General features: G+C 43.7%; 2 protein-coding genes and 1 long non-coding RNA gene across 6 annotated transcripts in view; 1 reads left to right on the forward strand and 2 right to left on the reverse strand.

Annotated features, from left to right (window-relative positions):
• The window catches only part of LOC144587339 (uncharacterized), a 251,289-nt gene that overhangs the window by 122,323 nt on the left and 109,450 nt on the right, over positions 1-19,516 (reverse strand). The window lies entirely within an intron of this gene.
• LOC140703828 (uncharacterized) lies at positions 515-7,865 on the forward strand. 4 transcript variants are annotated; one of them, XM_078387288.1, is made up of 5 exons: positions 515-3,621; positions 4,832-4,958; positions 5,596-5,738; positions 5,912-6,041; positions 6,520-7,865. In XM_078387288.1, exons 2-5 carry the CDS (start codon positions 4,937-4,939, stop codon positions 7,317-7,319), a joined length of 1,095 nt encoding a protein of 364 aa, XP_078243414.1. In that variant the 5' UTR covers positions 515-3,621; positions 4,832-4,936; the 3' UTR covers positions 7,320-7,865. The 4 variants fall into 4 exon arrangements, with proteins under 4 accessions (XP_078243414.1, XP_078243416.1, XP_078243413.1 ...); XM_078387290.1 differs by having other exon boundaries at positions 3,317-3,621; positions 5,656-5,738; XM_078387287.1 differs by lacking the exon at positions 515-3,621 and having other exon boundaries at positions 3,807-4,958.
• LOC110070939 (uncharacterized) overlaps positions 12,519-19,516 on the reverse strand; it is a 28,095-nt gene continuing 21,097 nt past the window's right edge. The window contains 5 exon segments of the mRNA XM_078386102.1: positions 12,519-14,517; positions 14,692-14,836; positions 15,230-15,375; positions 18,553-18,679; positions 18,942-19,016. Of these exon segments, the coding sequence (XP_078242228.1) occupies positions 13,430-14,517; positions 14,692-14,836; positions 15,230-15,375; positions 18,553-18,679; positions 18,942-19,016 (1,581 nt within the window). The 3' untranslated portion in view covers positions 12,519-13,429.

Consider the following 19,516-nt stretch of genomic DNA (forward strand, 5'->3'; position numbering starts at 1 on the left):
TTCAATGACACTGTCCAGCCATCTCGTCCTCTGTCGTCCTCATCTCCTCCTGCTTCACACTTTCCTCTCACTTCCATACATCACTACAGGAAAAACCATCGCTTTGACTATGCAGACTTTTGTTGGCAAGGTGATGTCTCTGCTTTTTAAGATGCTGTTGAGGTTTGTCGTCGCTTTCCTCCCAAGAAGCAGGCGTCTTTTAATTTTGTGGCTGCTGTCACTATCTGCAGTGATCATGGAGCCCAAGAAAGTAAAATCTGTCACTGCCCCCATATCTTCCCCTTCTGTTTGCCAGGAGGTGATGGCACCAGTGGCCATGATCTTTATTTTTTTGATGTTAAGCTTCAGACCGTTTTTTGCACTCACCTTTCACCCTCATTGCGAGGTTCTTTAATTCCTCCTTACTTTCTGCCATCAGAGTGGTATCATCTGCATATCTGAGGTTGTTGATATTTCTTCCAGCAATCTTAATTCCATATTGGGATTCCTCCACTCCAGCCTTTCTCATGATGTATTCTGCATTTTAGTTAAATAAGCAGGGAGACAATATACAGCTTTTTCATACTCCTTTCCCAATTTTAAACAAATCAATTGTTCCATATCCAGTTCTAATTGTTGCTTCCTTTCCAACATATAGATTTCTCAGGAGATAGATAAGGTGGCCAGGCACTCCCATTTCTTTAAGGACTTGCGATAGTTTGCTGTGGTCCTCACAGTTAAAGGTTTTTGCATAGTCAATGAAGCAGAAGTAGATATTTTTCTGGAACTCTCTGGCTTTCTCCATAATCCAGAGCATGTTAGCAATTTGGTCTCTAGTTCCTCTGCCCCTTCGGAATCCAGCTTGTACTTCTGGGTGTTCTCGGTCCACAAAGAGGGCTTCATGAAATGTTTCCTTGGAGCAGTGAGGAGGGGGTGTCTAGGTTTGTCATGCTTTCTTCCCAAGAAGGAAGGACCCTATATTTAATCCCAAAGAAGTGAATTTTTAAGTCATTAACAAAAGTACAGGGGCAAAAAAAAAAGTCATTAAAATGATTTTGCATGGATTATAGGAAATTGAACCAGCGGTGACACAAGCAGATGCGTTTCCGATGCCAAGACCTGATGATTTCTTAAAAAGAGAATAGTATCTCTAGACTGAAGTAGAAACCATTGTTAATTGGCCCATAGCTACTTCCAAGAAGAAAATAAGATCATTTTTAGGGTTGGCAGTTTACTGTAGAAGAAAGAATCTACAGCTCAGGGAAAAACATTTATCAACCATAGAAAAGGAGTGTTTAATGTTTGTGCAATTAATAAATTGAAACTATAACTATGGGGATGAAATTTCACTTTGTGTTCAGATCATTCACCTTTGGTCTGGTTACATCATCTCAAAACTATGAATAGCAAATTATTGAAATAGTTGTTATTGTTGCAAGATTTTCATTTTGTGATTCCAAGCATGAAACAGAAGGACATAGTAGCTGATGCTTTTTCCAGGAGACCAGAAGATGAAAGATAAAGGGGAAATGTAGTTTATGTAAATGTAATGTTAAGATAAAGTTATATTAAAGAATGTAAATGTAACTCAATAAAATATAATCAAGCAAAGTATTGTAAGGTAATGTTATGGGAAGTCATGCTGTATTATGAAATGATAAGTATTGTTGAAGAATAGAGTAATGTGTAATATATATTTGAAATTATGTAATATGACAAAAAATACAGGTTTTGCATGTTATGATTTTTCATGAGATGCATGGCAGTGAACTGAATTAAGGGTTAACGACACCCAGAAAGAAGTTAAGGGGAATATAAATTGTGGCCGTTCCATAGCAGTGATGAAGTTTATCCAGCATTACCAGACTTTTTCATGATTGGCTGATGGATGACTGAGATGAGGACTAATCAGAAAACATCAAAGGAAGATATGGAAGTAAGAAGAGGAGGGAAAATGAGTTAATTTGAGCAGTTGGCTTGATGATTACTTAGAAATATGGAAAGGAAGCTGAAGCGCTAGAAGATTTAAATGACTCTAGAACTAAGATGTGTATAATGTATCAGGTAACTGAGAAGGGCTATGAAGATATTGAAATTGTAACATATTATGAACATCTGACTGCAATAGAAGACTGATGCTGAAAATGAGCTGTAACCATACACATCAGATTTCATTGTATTAGGCTGTCGGCAAGCCCAGAGAAAGGAAAAGGCAGGTTAAAGTGGGTTAGGCAGGTTGGCTCGGTCACCGTCATTTCCCACAATTTCTGCCTCTTCAAAGTCTGGCTCATGTCCAGTCAAACCTCGGACGTATTGATCAATGTTAGTGTTAGGTCCACCTTTTCCCATATCGAAGCTCCAGTAGAAGCTCAGCTTTCTGAGGCCCACTAATCACTCAGATGTGTGATTTCATCATTCGCTGAACCACATCTTGTCGTATTTTTCGTTCGTTTAGCCATGTCCGACTCTTCGTGACCCCATGGACCAGAGCACGCCAGGCCCTCCTGTCTTCCACTGCCTCCCAGAGTTGGGTCAAATTCATGTTGGTTGCTTTGATGACATTGTCCAACCATCTCATCCTCTGTTGTCCCCTTCTCCTCCTGCCTTCCCACTTTCCCCAACATCAAGGACTTTTCCAAGGAGTCTTCTCTTTTCATCAGATGGCCAAAGTACTGGAGCCTCAGCTTCAGGATCTGTCCTTCCAGTGAGCACTCAGGTTTGATTTCCTTTAGAATTGGTATGTTTGCTCTCCTTGCACTCCAGGGGACTCTCTGGATTTGTCCATAACCCAGCGCATGTTAGCAATTTGGTCCCGAGTTCCTCTGCCCCTTCGGAATAATTCTCCCCTCTGCAGTCTGGGACAGAAGAGGGAGAGGGTCCACACTCCCAATTCAGAAAGGGGAACTTGCAAGCCCAGAAAGCACTTCCTTGACTTAAAAAAAGAAAGAAAAGAAACCAATTCATGGCATCGCATTGCAGTTGAAATCTAGGGGTTCACAGAGAAAGAATCTGGGGCGTGTTGTTCTGCCTCTTGAGGAGGAATTAGGGAGGAGAAGCTCCCTTTGGGTTTTCCTGGTGTTGCTTCACAGAGGCTGCTCCTCTTTGCTAAACATGATAATTATAAAATTCCCCCCTCTTTCGTTCTGTTATTTACAGTTCATTTTGTTTTTACTGTTTATGTTCACGGGCTGGATTTTACTCTCTGATTGTAAACTACACAAGTATACCAAATGAATGAATGAATGAATGAATGAATGAATGAATGAATGAATGAATGAATGAATGAATGAATGAATGAATGAATGAATGAATGAATGAATGAATGAATGGGTTTCCCAGACTATACCACTGACAGAAACGGGTTTCTCCTGAGTCTGGCAGAGGATGACAAACAGTAGAGCATTAGATTTGGTTGGGGGGGGGCAGCAAGAATTCGCCTACACATTCATGGAAATTGTCCCACCAGAGCATGATCCCCATTGTTTCCCAATCTCTCACTTTTAGTTCTTGTGTCACGTCTCAAAATTCTCTCTTGTCTTCAGGTTATCTTCAGAATTGGTCACTCCAGAATTTGTCCACCCGACACGGAGGCCTCTCTCCTTCTGAAGAACACAGTGGTTGAGAAGAAACATACTTTCCCAGGTAAGAAACCCATCAGCATCTTGCTCCTGGGTCTCCCCGTCCTTCTCTGGCTTGAAGAAAGTCCTAAACCTGCACCCATGTAGATCAAAACAGGACAAGAGTTCCTTTTTTCTTAGTGAGTAAGACAGAACGGAGACACAGAGATGGGCCATATTTCAAACCACCACCTCTTGGTCTCCTCACAGATCCTGGCGACACCTCCTTGTTCAGCTGTCCTTCATGGAGAAGTGGAGACAAGATTCATGAAGCCAGAGCAGATAAGAGGGAAGGAATGGGGAGTGGAGGAGCCTGGGGCGTTTCTCCTCCTCTTACATTCTCCTGGGCCCAAAAAGGATCACACACACCCTTCCATTTGCTCCTCTCTAAGCTACTCTAAGCACAAAAAAATGGTCTGAAGCGCAACATAAAAAAACCGAAAATCGTGGCCACTGGTCCCATCACCTTTTGGGAAATAGAAGGGGAAGATATGGAGGTAATGACAGATTTTACTTTCTTGGGCTCCGTGATCACTGCAGATAGTGACAGCAGCCACAAAATTAAAAGACAATTGCTCCTTGGGAGGAAAGCGATGACAAACCTAGACAGCATCTTAAAAAGCATAGACATCACCTTGCCGACAAAGGTCCGCATAGTCAAAGCTATGGCTTTTCCTCTAGTGATGTATGGAAGTGAGAGCTGGACCATAAGGAAGGTTGACCGCCGAAGAATTGATGCTTTTGAATTGTGGTGCTGGAGGAGGCTCTTCAGAGTCCCCTGGACTGCAAGGAGAACAAACCGATCCATTCTGAAGGAAATCAACCCAGATCCTGAAGCTGAGGCTCCAGTACTTGGGCCATCTGATGAGAAGAGAAGACTCCCTGGAAAAGACCCTGATGTTGGGAAAGTGTGAAGGCAAGAGGAGAAGGGGACAACCGAGGATGACAATGGTTGGACAGTGTCATCGAAGCTACCAGCATGAATTTGACACAACTTCAGGAGGCAGTGGAAGACAGGAGGGCCTGGTGTGCTCTGGTCCATGGGGTCACGAAGAGTCAGACAGGACTTACGACTAAACAACAACAAAGCTACTCCCTCAGAAGGCTGAGGCTAAAGGGTTGAATCCTGTACTGAGCTACCGAGTCAATGCCCTTTTGTTTCTGGATTGTACTTTTTGAACGTAGATCACTGCTGATACCTGTGAAAATAAATAGTTTCTTCTTTTTCCTTTCAGATTGCAGAAGCTCTGGAGGAGCTGGCTGTGTCTTTCTTGGAGGAGGAGTGGGCTCTGCTGGATCCCGGCCAAAGGGCTCTGCACGCGGAAGTCACGGAGGAGACTATGACTCATCTGGTGTCTCTGGGTGAGCTTTCTTTGATTGTCCTTTCCTTTGACATGGAGCCTCTTATCAGAGTAAAACTGAAAGTGTTATCAAGTGTTAAAACTCCAAGCACACCAAATGCAAAATAGAAAAAAAACCAAAATGTTGAAGCACCCAGAGAATGAGCCCGTGTGTTTCACAGTCTGCTTTGGTGGGTTGTTTCTGTTGTGGTGGTGGTTGTGTGCAGTTAGGTTGCCTTGGAATTATGAATGAGCATTCTCTAAAACGTTGTGTCAACAGCCCTCCTCAGCTCTTGCAAACTCAAGCCTGTGGCTTCCTTCCAGGACTCATTCCATCTTCTATTGGGTTTTCCTCTTTCCCTGCTGTCTTCCAGCTTTCTCTTCAGCGCCCAAGGTTTGGTGCTTTCGCTGCAGGGCCTTTCAGGATTGGCCCCTAGCTTGTGGTACCAAACAGCAAAGGCGTAACTGCACAGCGATCAAAGGGGTTGGTGGGTAACTAGGAGGCTCAACAGAATCTCTCATTCGCCCTCCTAATGAATCCTGTCTTGGTCTCATCTCAGCTCATCTTGGTAGAGATCAAAGGTCTTAGTGGTTCAAACCTGAGATCCGTATTCTGTGGAAAAAGAAATATCTTTGCATGCTTTTGATCTTCCTTGCAGGTATTGGAATGATGCCGGGAACTAACTCTTCCTCCCTTCTTCTTTTTGGTGGAATGGAAGCCGCTTCAAGGCCACGTTGTGATCTGGTGGGATCAAGTCGGCAGAGAGGTGTTCCTCCCTCAGAAACATTCCAGAGCTTGAAGGTATCTGTCCTGTCCTGTTCTGTCTCCTTTTGCCCAATTCTGCCCATAAATGTTGTTGAAAATATGGTGAAAGGTTGAATTCGGAATCTAAGAAAGAGTCCCAAGGATCATTTCATGCTAAAGAAGAACAGTAGAATTTCTGTTTGAAGCTGAAACGTTTCCTCTTTTCTCAGGACGTCCTGATGCGTTTTGAGGATATTTCTATCCATTTCACAGAGGAAGAGTGGGCTTTACTCCATGAAGACCAAAGAGCTCTGCACCAAGAAGTCATGGAGGAAAATATAGCCACTCTGATCCCTCTGGGTAAGCTTTGTCTTTCCACCCCCTTTGGTCCATAAAACCACACAACAGTTTTCTCCCCCTCCGGTCTGCTGCATAAAGTTTACATTTGTTGAGGTTTGTTCCCTTACTTGAACCTCTGAATTAGGTAAAGGTAAAGGTTCCCCTTGACATTTAATCCAGTCGTGTCTGACTCTAGAGGTGGTACTCATCCCTGCCTCCAAGCCATAGAGCCAGCATTTGTCCGAAGACAGTTTCAATGGTCATGTGGAAACTGTCTAGACACGGAACACCGTTACCTTCCCACCAAGGTGGTACCTAGGTTGCCAAGAGCTGGGACAAGCGACGGGAGCTCACTCCGTCATGTGAATTCGATCTTATGACTGCAGGTCCTCCGTCCTTGCAGCACAGGGGCTTCTGCGGCTTAACCCGCACCGCCACCACATCCCCCAAATTACTGTGAATTACCTAGGTTCTAATTTGATTCTCTTCCCCATTCCAGCTACTCATATGAGAGAGAAGAGGAACGAGGAAGAAGATGATACGGTGTTCTTGGGAGCTGTCACTGATGAAAAGCAGAAACAACCCTTAAAAGGCGGAAAGAGTGGTAGAAGCCACCAGTTCCACACGGCACAGCTGTTGAAATGTTCGGTATGTGGACAGACCTTCAGTCACAATGAAGATCTTTCTTCCCATCAGAGAATTCACACCGGGGAGATAAAGTTTAAATGCTTGTTATGTGGAAAAGGTTTCAATCAGTTCGGAAACCTCGCTTCTCACATGAAGATCCATACCTTTAAATGTCTGGAGTGTGGAAAGAGCTTCAGTGACATACAAAGTCTTTCTTGTCACAAAAAAATCCACACAAGGGAAAAACCATTTAAATGTTTGGACTGTGGAAAGAGCTTCAGTGACATGAGAAGTCTTTCTTGTCATGCCCGAATGCACACAGGGGAGGAACCATTTAAGTGTCTGGAATGTGGAAAGAGCTTCTGTCTTAGCAAAACCCTTGATTCCCATATGAGAATCCATATGGGGGAGAAGCCATTTAAATGCCTAGAATGTGGGAAGGACTTCAGGCAGAGCGGAAACCTCGCTTCCCATATGAGAATTCACACCGGGGAGAAACCATTTAAGTGTTTGGATTGTGGGAAGAGTTTCAGGCAAACTAATACCCTGGCTACCCATACGAGAATCCACACACGGGAGCAACCCTTCAAATGTTTGGAATGTGGGAAGAGCTTCAGTCGGAGCACAAGTCTGGCTTCCCACGCAAGAATCCACGTGGGAGAAACCATTTAGCTGTTTGAAATGTGGAAAGAGCTTTGAACTTTTCTGTATAAGAAAATCCACACGGTGGGAAAAATCTTTGTAAAGCTCGGACTGTGGAAAGAACTTCAGTGATGAAGGCACACACTTGTTATCCATGTGAGAATCCACACAGGGAGATAACCCCATAAATGTTTGGAAAGAGCAGAAACCTTGATTCCCATATTAAAATACGCAGAGAGAAAGATAATTTAGATAAAGAAATTTGGAAAGAGATTCTGTCAGTTCACAGACTTCCCTTTGAATCAAGGAAGTGGGAGAAACTATTTAGGTCTTGTTTCCTTTTTTTTTTTTTAATGGGCATTTAATTCATCTTGGAAGAAATAACAGTTTTCACAGAGGTAGTTTGAAGGAGAACTGAAAGGAAAAGTCTAGAAACAGATGGTTTTTTGAATGTTACGGCCATAGTGGAAAAATGTACAGTGGCTGACGTGTCCCAAAGCAGTTTGGATTACAAACCAATTTATAGTTGTCTACTTAAGAATAATCATTAAATGCTGTGATTTTATATTAATCGTCTTCTCTTAGTTTCTGCTCCTTTTTAAGATTTCCTTCTCTTGTCTCTTCTTACCCTGTTCCTTTTTCACATACATTTCACAAATTTTACAAATGTCAAGACTGCCTTTTTTTAAAAGGGTGTCTGTAAGAGATGAACACTTGAAAACAGATTGTGATTAGAAGAAGCAACCTTTTAAAAAGTAATGAAAATGAGGTATCAGAAGTACTATAAATTAGCTACCTGTTATGGTCAAGAGCCAGGAGTCCCCTGTTCCAAATTTCTGTGTGTGAAGATCTTTTCTGTTTACTAATTTTTGTGTAATTGCTCATCATGGCAGTCCCTCGCCTGCAGGGACTTCTCAGCTTTTAGGATCTTCTGGAGAACCCCTTATCTCCATTGCAGCACCTTCTCAAGCTTGAGGGCCTTCTCATTGGTGGCTCCCAGGCTTTGGGATGCACTGCCCTGAGGGGCCAGTTTGGCCCCCTTCCCTCTTGTCCTTCCATCATCAGGCAAAGATCTTCCTCTTCAGGCAGGCTTTTCAGTAGTAAGGGGAGGTCTGAGAAAGGTCCCATTTCTGAAATTTATATATTTTTAATTCTTTAAAAATATATTTTCACATCCATTTTTTATCTTGACTTTAATTCAGGGATTCCCAGTGTTGGGTAGTGGCTAGAGCGATGGACTAGGACTCTGTAGAACAGGGTTCGAATCCTCGTTCAGCCATGGAAAATCACTGTGGTTGTGGAAGTGGTAAAATCATTCTTTAAATATCTCACTTCCCTTGAAAGCCCTATTAGGGTTGCTCTAAGTTGGTTCATCCTGAAGCTGAGGCTCCAATACTTTGGCCATCTCGTGAGAAGAGAGGACTCCCTGGAAAAGACCCTGATGTTGGGAAAGTATGAAGGCTATTCAGACAGGCCTTCCCTCCGGGTACCATATAATTTTTTTTGATTTCCATCTTAAATAATTGTTAATTCTCTGTAAATGGTGGTATTATATGTTCATTCTTTTATTTTCTCTGTTGTGAGCCGCCCCTTTTCCTGAAGAGGAAGCGGAGACAGGAGGGAGCTGTGCTTGGGGGCCATTTTAGTTGGTGAGATCTTTTCTGGTAGGCTGACCCTTTGACCACATGGTCTGAGGGGGCGTGGCTTTGCCTTTAAATTAGTGCCAGCAGGTGCTCTAAGCCCCTTTCCTGAAGAGGAAGTGGAGGCAGGAGGGAGCTGTGCTTGGGGGCCATTTTAGCTTTGCAGTCAGAAATACTCTGCTGAGATCCATTGTTCCACCTACTGTGGGGAGTGGTGCCTCGCTTAACGACATTAATCCGTTCCAGCGAAATCACTGTAGAGCAAAATTGTCGTCAAGCAAAATAAAAAAGCCCATTCAAATGCATTGAAAAACGTTCAATGCATTCTAAAGGGCGAAATACCTGCTCGTCCAGCAAAGATCCTCCATAGGGCGGCCATTTTCTGCTCCCTGTATAGCAGAAAATATGTCCTAAAAACAGCGGGGAGCCATTTTGCACAGCGGGCGGCCATTTTGGAAACCCGACGATCAGCTGTTTCGATCGTCGTAAAGCGAAAGGGAACTGATCATCGTAAAGTGGTTTTTCCCATTAGAACATTATTTTGCCTAATCATAAAGTGGATTCATTGTTTGATGAGGTAATAGTTAAGCAAGGCACCACTGTAGACAGACAGACAGACAGACAGACAGACAGACAGACAGACAGACAGACAGACAGACAGACAGACAGACAGATAGATAGATAGATAGATAGATAGATAGATAGATAGATAGATAGATAGATAGATAGATAGATAGATAGATAGATAGATAGATAGATAGATAGATAGATAGATAGATGAGTGACCGCTCATTCTGTCAAGATTCTTCCTGGGGAGAGGGAGAAGTGGGAGTCACCCTTTCAAAGCCCCCTTTTATTCAGCTCAGCCCACCCCAAAGCATCAAGTGGGAGGAAAAAGGAGGGAGAAAGGGGGAGTCAAGGGACCTCCCCTTCAGTCAGACTACAGTGGGACAAGGCCCTTTAACGGTGGGTTGTTTGAGGGCACAAAAGGGGGTGTGAGGGCAGTGCTGGGCTCCCCACAGTGTCTGTGTGGAAATAAGGAGGGTAAAAAAAGGCAATAATGCCAGGAGGGTGGGTGAGAGAGAGAGAGAGAGAGTCAAAACAACCCTCACAGAATGCCCCTCCTTTTCCCACCAAGCAGCCAATGGTATTCCCCTCCCCCATAGCAGCTCTGGCTAACAAATGGCGGGAGCAGAGCAGCTGTTGCCGGAAGGGGGTGGGGCCAGGCCCCACCCCCTCCTGGCTCTTGGTTCTTGAGGCTCTTGGGGTGGGTTCCCCCCAGGCTGGTCTCACTATTTCTGCGGAGTCCATGATCATCCCCACCCTGAGGTGTTTGGAGTGTGTGTGAGAGGAGGAACCCCTTCTGCCCTTTTAACGGGGTTGTTTCCACGGCTTTATAGGCCCTTTCCGACTTCATGATTCTATTGTATTCTATAATCGTGCCAAGGGAGGAAGTGGAGAGAAGGTGGGGAGCAGTCGTCCCAGTGAAGCTTCATCTTGAGGTGAGGAAAGGAGGCATGAGAGAAGGGAAGGAGGATTAGAGAGGGAAGGGCTTGACTAGAAACAGGAAGTTGAAGAAAGGGGACCATGACAGAGTCCTTTGGGGAATGGAGATTTCCATTATCCAGGAGCTCATGGGACTGGATTCTGAAAACTGTGGGTCAGACCCACAAGAAGGGGAGCAAATGCCCCTGTTGCCAGTTTCACCAGACCCACCATTAATGATTTCTCCTTGGAGAAAGGTTTGGAACCGTTCAGTGTTGACATTACCAGCCCATTTCTGGAACAAGAATTCAACCCTTTCCTTGAGTGGTTGTATGAGAAAGTGAGACTGTTTTGTACCTGTTGAAGTTAACTATTTTCTAGATTTACATGAAATAAATGTTGTTGGAAGGACAGGTCCTGAAGCCGAGGCTCCAATACTTTGGCCATCTCATGAGAAGATTACCTGGAAAATACCCTGATATTGGGAAAGCGTGAAGGAAAGAGGAGAAGGGGACGACAGAGGACGAGATGGTTGGACAGGGTTACCGAAGCAACCAACATGAATTTGACCCAACTCTGGGAGGCAGTGGAAGACAGGAGGGCCTGGTGTGCTCTGGTCCATGGGGTCACGAAGAGTCAGGCACGACTTAACGACTGAAAAACAACAAATTGTTGTTGAGACCCGAGCATGTGTCACAGGTGTCTCACCCCAAGAGCCTACCAAAAGGCATTTTACGTTTAGGTGAGGAGAAACCCTCACAGCAAAGAGAGGGGACACATCACTCACCTACTGGATCATTAAATTATATCTTAATTATTTTTGTGGTTCATGACGTCTTGCTTTGCAACATCCCTTAACATTGGTCCTGCCATTTCCATTTCTGCTTCTGTCCCCACTTCTCCTTTCTTTCCATCATCATCATCTCATCTTCCTCTTCCTCTTTTGGTCTCTTAATCTCTTCCCCACCCCCACCCCCATTGCAGTCTATGCTCACCCTTTTTCTTGGACTTCCGTGGACTAAGACCTCTGAAAGGATATTTTTAGGGGACATGGAGGCCAGCAAAAAACATGGTAAATTCAAGGTCAATAGGGAACACACACACCCCCACTCCCTGCTATTCTGATCTCCTACCAAAGGGTTGTAGTGTGGGAGGAAGCTTTCTTTTGAAATAGGGAATGAACGGAAGCCTGAAGAATATTTATTTTTATTTATTTATTCGTTACCTTTATATCCTGCCCATCTAGTGCCTGGGCACGACCCTTGGCACCTAATAACCATCAAATTACAGCTGCCCAATCCCCACCCCACCCCACCAAGGTGTAAATGAAGATAACCAAAAACCATTAAAAACCCAGAATGGCCAAAAAAGAAGAAGCAAACCTGGATGGCAGCTCAAAAATCTCATCACCAGTTCTGTTCATGGGCCCATGGGAAACCAGTGGTGGAGAAAAAGGGGACCCCCTCCTCCCCCACCCGTTCCTTATGTGGTTCCTTTGCTTCCCATTCAGTTTTATGGTCTTCTGCAGGAGAGAGGCAGGAGTTTGATTGGAGGGGAAGGCGTCACTAAAACTAGAGCTTTTGAAAGACTTGTAATTTCTCCTCCTTCACCTGAAATTGTCATCCTTTTCTGGAGGAATCCAGACTTGTTCTCCCATTGCAAAGCTTCACCCACTGTTGCCCGCCCCCCACCCCACTATTCCATGAATTCCAATCTGATCCAGATTACAAAGCTTCCCTGCCCCCATTTGAATTCCTTCTTATTCTCCCCCCTCCCTCCCTGTTCTTTTGTGAGCCACCTTTCTATTCCCCCCTTTCTTCTCTCTGGAGAAAGATGGTTTTGCAAACGCATGGCTAATGGACCACCTCGAAGAGCACTTCCGGTGAGATCCAGATCCCTCCCAGTTTTTGCAAGGTAGGTAAGACGCAGCCCCACTGGAGAGGAACAGAGACAAAAGCGTGTCCCATGTTAGTAAAACTTCTTTTAAAATTTTCTTAAGAGGTGTATGACTAAGAATGGGACTCTCAAAGAGCTATTTATACATACTACCAGGATTGTGACAGACTGACCACCCTATTTCATAGTAAAATGATCACTCAAAATGTATCCTTAGAAGTTTACTCACAGTTATAATCTGTAGTTACAATCAGAAGAAAAAGCATATGGTGTGTGAAGTATCAAGACAATGAAACTAAGGTAGAATCATAGAAAAGTGAAGTTGGAAGGGGCTTACAAGGCCATCAAGTCCAACCCCCCTGCTCAGTGCAGGAATACAATAAAAGGTAAGGACATCTGTTACATTTCCTGTTCAAACACGCGTCATATGACTGAGTAAACAAATGGCTATCATATGCTTTACCTTAGCTTCCAACAAGCTACTTCTAAATTTCTCTTTATGTTTTTTTCCCTACTACCTCTACAGAGTTCATTATTTTCTCCTGGAGGTAGGAAAAAAATGCTCAGACTATGGGGGAAAATGTTTGTATTCGTACCCTTATGGATTTTGCAAATGTGACGTTGTAACTCCTATAAGGGTTCGACCTTAAAAGGATTGGACTAAGAAAGAGCAGGTAACTGATTTTTGAATCAGAAACGCTCCTGTTGCCAATTTGGTTTCGGTATAATTCCCAGACGTTTGTCTTGTAAGAGTAGATCTACATAGTGGATTCATAAACTGCATACAATTGAAATGATATTTTATTTGGGGGTTTTGAATACCCAACGCAGTTGAGGAAGGATACTTTGCATTTATGTCAGACTTTGAAATCTAAAGGGCAAAAATTCTACCATTTTGTCGTTGCTCTAGTTATGTGGTTTGTTACGTAAATGCAAATAAGAGGGTTATTTTGTGAATTTCATCCAAATAGCCCCATAGAATGTAAAAGGTTACAACATAAAATGTCTTTTCTGCCTAAAGATTTTTCTACATCCAGAGAAATTAAGAGAGTTTTCACTCGAACTCCATGGAGTATTTGATGGGTGATCAGAAATGCAGACCTTTCCAGATTTCCGGACCTAAATGCTTTCCTGCTGTGTAGCTTCTTTGAGGAGAAGCAAGGTCTGTGAACTCATGGGATCCCTTGACAGATTTTCTGATCCAAACACTTTCTCTCCTGCGTGAGTTCTTTGATGTGAACGCAGGTTACAGGTTCTACTGAACCTCTTCCCACATTTCAGGCATTTAAAAGGCTTCTCCCCCGTGTGCATTCTTTCATGTGAATTAAGGCTACAGCTCCGACTGAAGTCCTTATCACATTCCGGGCATTTAAAAGGTTTCTCCCCCGTGTGAGTTCTTTGATGTCTACTGAGAGTACTGCTGTGACTGAAGCTCTTCCCACATTCTAGGCATTTGTATGGCTTCTCCCCTGTGTGTGTCCTTTGGTGTAAACTAAGGTGATGGATCCGACTGAAGCTCTTCCCACATTCCGTGCATTTGTATGGTTTCTCTCCTGTGTGAGTTCTTAGATGTAAACTAAGGTGATGGTTCTGACTGAAGCTCTCCCCACATTGCACACATTGATAGGGTTTCTCCCCGGTGTGTGTCCTCTGATGAATAGAAAGGATGCTGCTTTGGCTGAAGCTCCTTCCGCATTCCATGCACTTAAAAGGTTTCTCCCCAGTGTGAGTTCTAAGATGTGAACTAAGTGTATTGCGGTGACTGAAGCTTTTCTCACATTCCATGCATTGATAGGGTTTCTCTTCCGTGTGGATTCTCATATGGGAAGCCAGGTGTGAGCTCTGTCTGAAGCTCTTCCCACATTCCAAGCAGAGAAATGGCTTCTCGCCTCTGTGGATTCTCATGTGGGAAGCAAGATTTCCACTCTGCGTGAAGCCCTTTCCACATTCCAAGCATTGAAACGGTTTCTCCACTGTGTGGATGCTTGGATGGGAGACAAGTGGACCGCTCTGACCAAAGCTCCTTCCCTCTTCCAAACTTTTCAGCATCTCCTTTGATGTATGGAACTGGTGATGGGAAGCAAGGCGTCCTCTACGCTGAACAGTCTTACTGCATTTTAAGGGTTCTTTCTGCTTTTTAGCCATGACAGTGCCAAAAAACATGGCACCTTCTTCTTCCTCACTCCTCTTCTCTCTCGTACTCGTAGCTGAAATGAGAAAAAGAATCAAACTGGAACTTAAGTAGAAGAATAGTCTTCTGGGAGCAACGCTCTGTAGGAGACTGGAAGGGAAGAAAACTCTTATGCACATAGCATTTCCTCTTTGACCCTATTTGTAAGATTGGTTTTATAGACCCAAGGGGGCGGAAAGACAAAACTCACCCAGAGAGATCAGACTGGCTACATTTTCCTCCATGACTACTCGGTGCAGAGCCCTCTGGCCTTCGTCCAGCAGAGCCCACTCCTCTTTCGTGAAATGGACAGCAATATCCTCAAAGGTAACCAGGACATCTTGAGAGAAGGGGAACTATTAAAGATTCAAGCACAAAATCTACTGTTATTCTTTGCTATAAATATATACCCTCAAGTCAGCTCTGACCTATGGTGACTCGTTTCAGAGTGTTCTACAAAGATAATACAGAAAACTGGTTTACAATTCCCATCTTCCAGTGGCGCCCTAGTACTTGCCCAAGTCAACCTAAGCTAGCTCTTCACCCCGAAGGCAGAGAGGGGAATCAAACTCCCATCCTCTGGCCCCGCAGCCAAAGATCTAGCACACAATGAGCGATCTGTACTTTGCTATACAGAAGAAAACTGAGCAATTCATGTGACAGACGCTAAAGCTCAAGTTGTCACTGACAGTACTCTCAACATCCTTAACAGGCAACTTGGACAAAAGGAAACAAAAAAGGAGAGATACCTTCGAGCTCCGAGACATTTTCGAGGGAGAAAAGCACCCGACACTGCTCCGGCAGCTTGTTCCAGCCAGATCCAGTTCTGCAGGAGCTGTTCCCACTTCTCCAAAAAGAGGTGAACAAGGGTAACTTTCCAACATCATTCCAATACCTGGAAGGAAGGTCAAGAGAGCACAAAAATATTAAATTTTTCAGACATGTTATATACTGGCCCAAGAGAAAGATCTTTTTGGACTAACCAAAACTTTAAATTCTATATAGGTGGGGGTGAGATGGGCTCAAAGAGAATGAGGAAAGAATTAAGTTGAGGTCAAGAGAGACCTATCAACTTTCTCCTCAATCCCCAAAGTAGATAACAAAACCCAAGATGCAGAAAAAGGCACTCAACGTGATGAGTAGAGGACATGCTTTTTGCCCCAGGAATTACGAGAAGATATTCAGAGCATTCCCAGCCCTTTGGAATGAGCAGAACAAAACACTCATTTTTTTCAGCAGCCGCACAAGCACCTTTTCCAACTTCTTCTCCTATGCTTCGCTCCAGAGGAAACCTTCTGTCAGGGACACCAGCTGGGAAGTGATTTCAGGTCTCCATTCCCTGCATCCCCTCTCACACTTTCTTGGGTGGGAGAATAGCCAAGAACTGTTGGAGGGCGATCAAGCCCAGGAACCACAGCTTGAGCCACTGAGAGGAAATAACAGATGTTTGTGCATCTGAGCTCAAAGATAGAATTGTCTTTAGGACAATGCTATTCCACCGTGTTGTCATTGGTGGGAAGGAACGGGACAGTAAAAAACAACAATTTATTTATTTATTTATTCTATTTATACCCCGCCATCTGGTCGTTTCGATGACTATATCAAGGTTTTCTTTAGCATCTTTCATGGTTAGAATGCATTTCAAACATATGATAATCACGGAAGAGGAATCTTAGGACGTAGTACCTGCAGTTCTAGAAAATAAAACAAAAGCCAAAAGCACTAGGAAGAAGAAGTAAAAAAAATCCACTTGGGTTGACGGAATACCAGTAGGACTGCTTCATGCCACAGAGAATGTGAAAATCCTAACAAGAATATGCAAACAAATATGGAAAGCAAAACAATGGCCAAAGACTGGCAATGCTCAATTGATCTTCTAATCCCCAAGAAAGGGGATGCCAAGGAGTTCAGTCACTATAGGACTATTGCAGCAATTTCCCATGCAAACAAAGTGATGAGGGGTTACAACAAAGATTTTTGCCTTCTCTGGAGTGGCAACTGCTGGAGGTTCAAACTGGATTCCGAAAAAGAAGAGGCACTGGAGATCATATCAGAAACATCGGTGGGCTACTGAAGTGCACCAAAAAATTTCAGAAGATGCTTTATATGCTGTCATGTTGATGATGTGACGATGTTAGCCACCCAGAATAGTGTTTTACACTAATGGAGTGGTATACTAGTGAAGTGTGGCCGTATACAAGTGAAATAAAGAAACAATAAAGCCTTGAATTGGGTGGATTGTAAGGTCCTTCTGAAAGAAATGGGTGTGCCTCAGGACTTGATTGTCCTGATGAGTAACTTGTATTGTGGACAAGAAGCTAATGGTAGGACAAAATGTGGAGAGAATGGTTTCTTATAGGCAAAGGTGTTAGACAAGGGAGCATTTTATCCCCTCATCTATTCAATCTGTATCCAGAACATATCATCTGGACAGCCAGACTAAATTCAGATGAAGGAGGAGAGAAAACTGATGGAAGAAACATCAATAATTTATTACCGGCAGAACGCAGCAATGACTTGAAACGACTTTCAGGCACAGTGAAAGAAGAAAGTGGCAAAGGAGGGCTTTAGTTAACAATCACAACTCCCATGACTCCCAAAGAACAACACGACTTTCAGGCTGACAAAGAAGAACTTGAAATAGATGAAAGATTTTGTATATCTTGTTTCAATCAATCCCAGGGGAATCTGTTGGTAAGAAATTAAAAAAATGACACCTAGAAGGGCAGCAATGAAGGAATTAGAAAAGATAATCAAGTGTGAGGATGTGCCGCTGGAGACCAAAGCCAAAATCACTGACACCTATGTATTTCCGACCGCCATGTAGTTACAGTGGTGCCTCGCTTAGTGATGTTAATTCGTGCAGAAAAAATCGCTGCTAAGTGATAACATCACTAAGTGATATTAAAAAGCCCATAGAAACGCATCAAAATGCGATTAATGCGTTCCTATGGGCTTAAAACTCACCTTTAAGCGAAGATCCTCCATAGCACCGCCATTTTTGGTGCCTCTAAAGTGAGGAATCCGTCCCTAAAAACAGCGGGCTGCCATTTTGTTTACCTGGCAGACATTTTGAAACCGCTGATCAGCTGTGCAAAAAGGGTTGCTTTGTGATGATCGCTTCCCTGCGATCATCGTAAAGCGAAAATACCCCATAGGGTCCATCGCAAAGCAATCGCTTTTGCAATGTCAAAAAGTCCATCGCAAAGTGATTTCGTTGCTATGCAGAGCGATCGCTATGTGAGGCACCACTATATGTGAAATCTGGACAGTAAAGAAAGCTGACAGGGTAAAAAAACTTAATTCGTTTGAAATATAGTGTTGCAGGAAAGCTTTGGGGATGCCCTGGACTTCAAGAAAGACAGACAAGAATTATCTCTAGAAGCAAAAATGTTGAAATGGAAGCTGTCCCACTTTGGACACACCCTGAGAAGACAGGATTCCCTAGAAAAGACAATAATGTTGGGAAAACTTGAAGGCAGCAGGAAAAGAGAAAGACCAAAGATGAAATGGATTGACTCCGGAAGGGAAGAAGCAGGGTGGAGTTTGCAACAGTTCAGCAGGACTGAGGACAGGACATTTTGGAGATTTGATATGCTGTATTACAACCCACCCATTCTGAAGGAAATCAACCCTGAGTGCTCACTGGAAGGACAGATCCTGAAGCTGAGACTCCAATACTTTGGCCATCTCATGAGAAGACTCCCCGGAAAAGTTGGGAAAGTGTGAAGGCAAGAGAAGGGGATGACAGAGGACGAGATGGTTGGACGTTGTCAACAAAGCAACCAACATGAATTTGACCAAACTCCGGGAGGCAGTGGAAGGCAGGAGGGCCTGGAGTGCTCTGGTGCATGCGGTCACAAATAGTCGGACACAACGACTAAACAACAACAACACAACAACCCACCAAAGCAGACAGGGAAACAATTTTGTTCATCTTATGTGTGCCACAACACATTTCTTTATATTTTCTAGCTGATGTGTTTTGAATGTTATACTTGATGATAACACCACTGTTTGATTATAATAAATGGGTTCATTTTCAAGGAGAGCACAATCAAAGAAAACTTACCGAGAGACACTGCATGGGTCAGAGTCTCCTCCATGACTTCTCTGTGCAGAGCCCTTTGGCCGGGATCCAGCAGAGCCCACTCTTCCTCCGAGAAATCCACAGCCAGCTCCTCCAGAGCTTCTGCAACCTGAAAGGGGGGGAAAAGGAACTCTTGATTCTCACAGGTATCACCAGTGTTCTACATTTTCTACAGTATGGTCCAGAAAAGAAGGACATTGACTAAGTATATCAGTAAAGGATTGAACTCTTCCTGTCTCACAGTTTCAGACTCCCTAGGAAGTAGGTTAGACAGAAGCAAATGGAAAGGGCAGATCCTTTGGGGGCCCAGGGAAATGCATGAGGAGGAGAAGCGCCAAGGCCCCTCCACTCCCCATTTCCTTCTCCCTCACCTGCTCTGGCTTCGTCTCCATTCCTCCCTGCAGAAGAGATGTAGGATGATGTGTTCCCAGAATTATTTCCAGGCTCTGCAAAAAGAACAAGGGGTGGTAGTTGGAAAAATGTTTGTTCTCTATGTATACTTTCTCTCTTACTTGCTGTTTCAATTTTTATTTTTTAAAGGGAGTCTCTTTCTGGAAGACCAGCAAAATTCAAAATGATCTTTATAGGCTTGAGCACTGGGCTGAAAAAACAGAATTAAATTCAACAGGGATAAGTGCAAATTCCTGCACTTCGGAAAAAGAAACCAATTGCACAGTTACAATATGGGGGAATACCTGGCTCAACAAAACTATGAGCGAGAAGGATCTTGGAGTTGTTGTACATCACAAGCTAAATATGAGCCAACAGTGTGATGTGGCGACAAAAAAGGCATATGCTATTTGAGGCTGCATTAACAGAAGTATAGTTTCCAAATCCCGCGAGGTGCTAGTCCCCCTTTATTCAGCACTGGTTAGGCCTCACCTTGAGGATTGTGTCCAGTTCTTGACACCCCACTTCAAAAAGGATGTTAACAAAATGGAACAAG

The sequence above is a fragment of the Pogona vitticeps genome, chromosome 2, assembly GCF_051106095.1.
Source record: "Pogona vitticeps strain Pit_001003342236 chromosome 2, PviZW2.1, whole genome shotgun sequence".
NCBI lineage: Eukaryota > Metazoa > Chordata > Lepidosauria > Squamata > Agamidae > Pogona > Pogona vitticeps.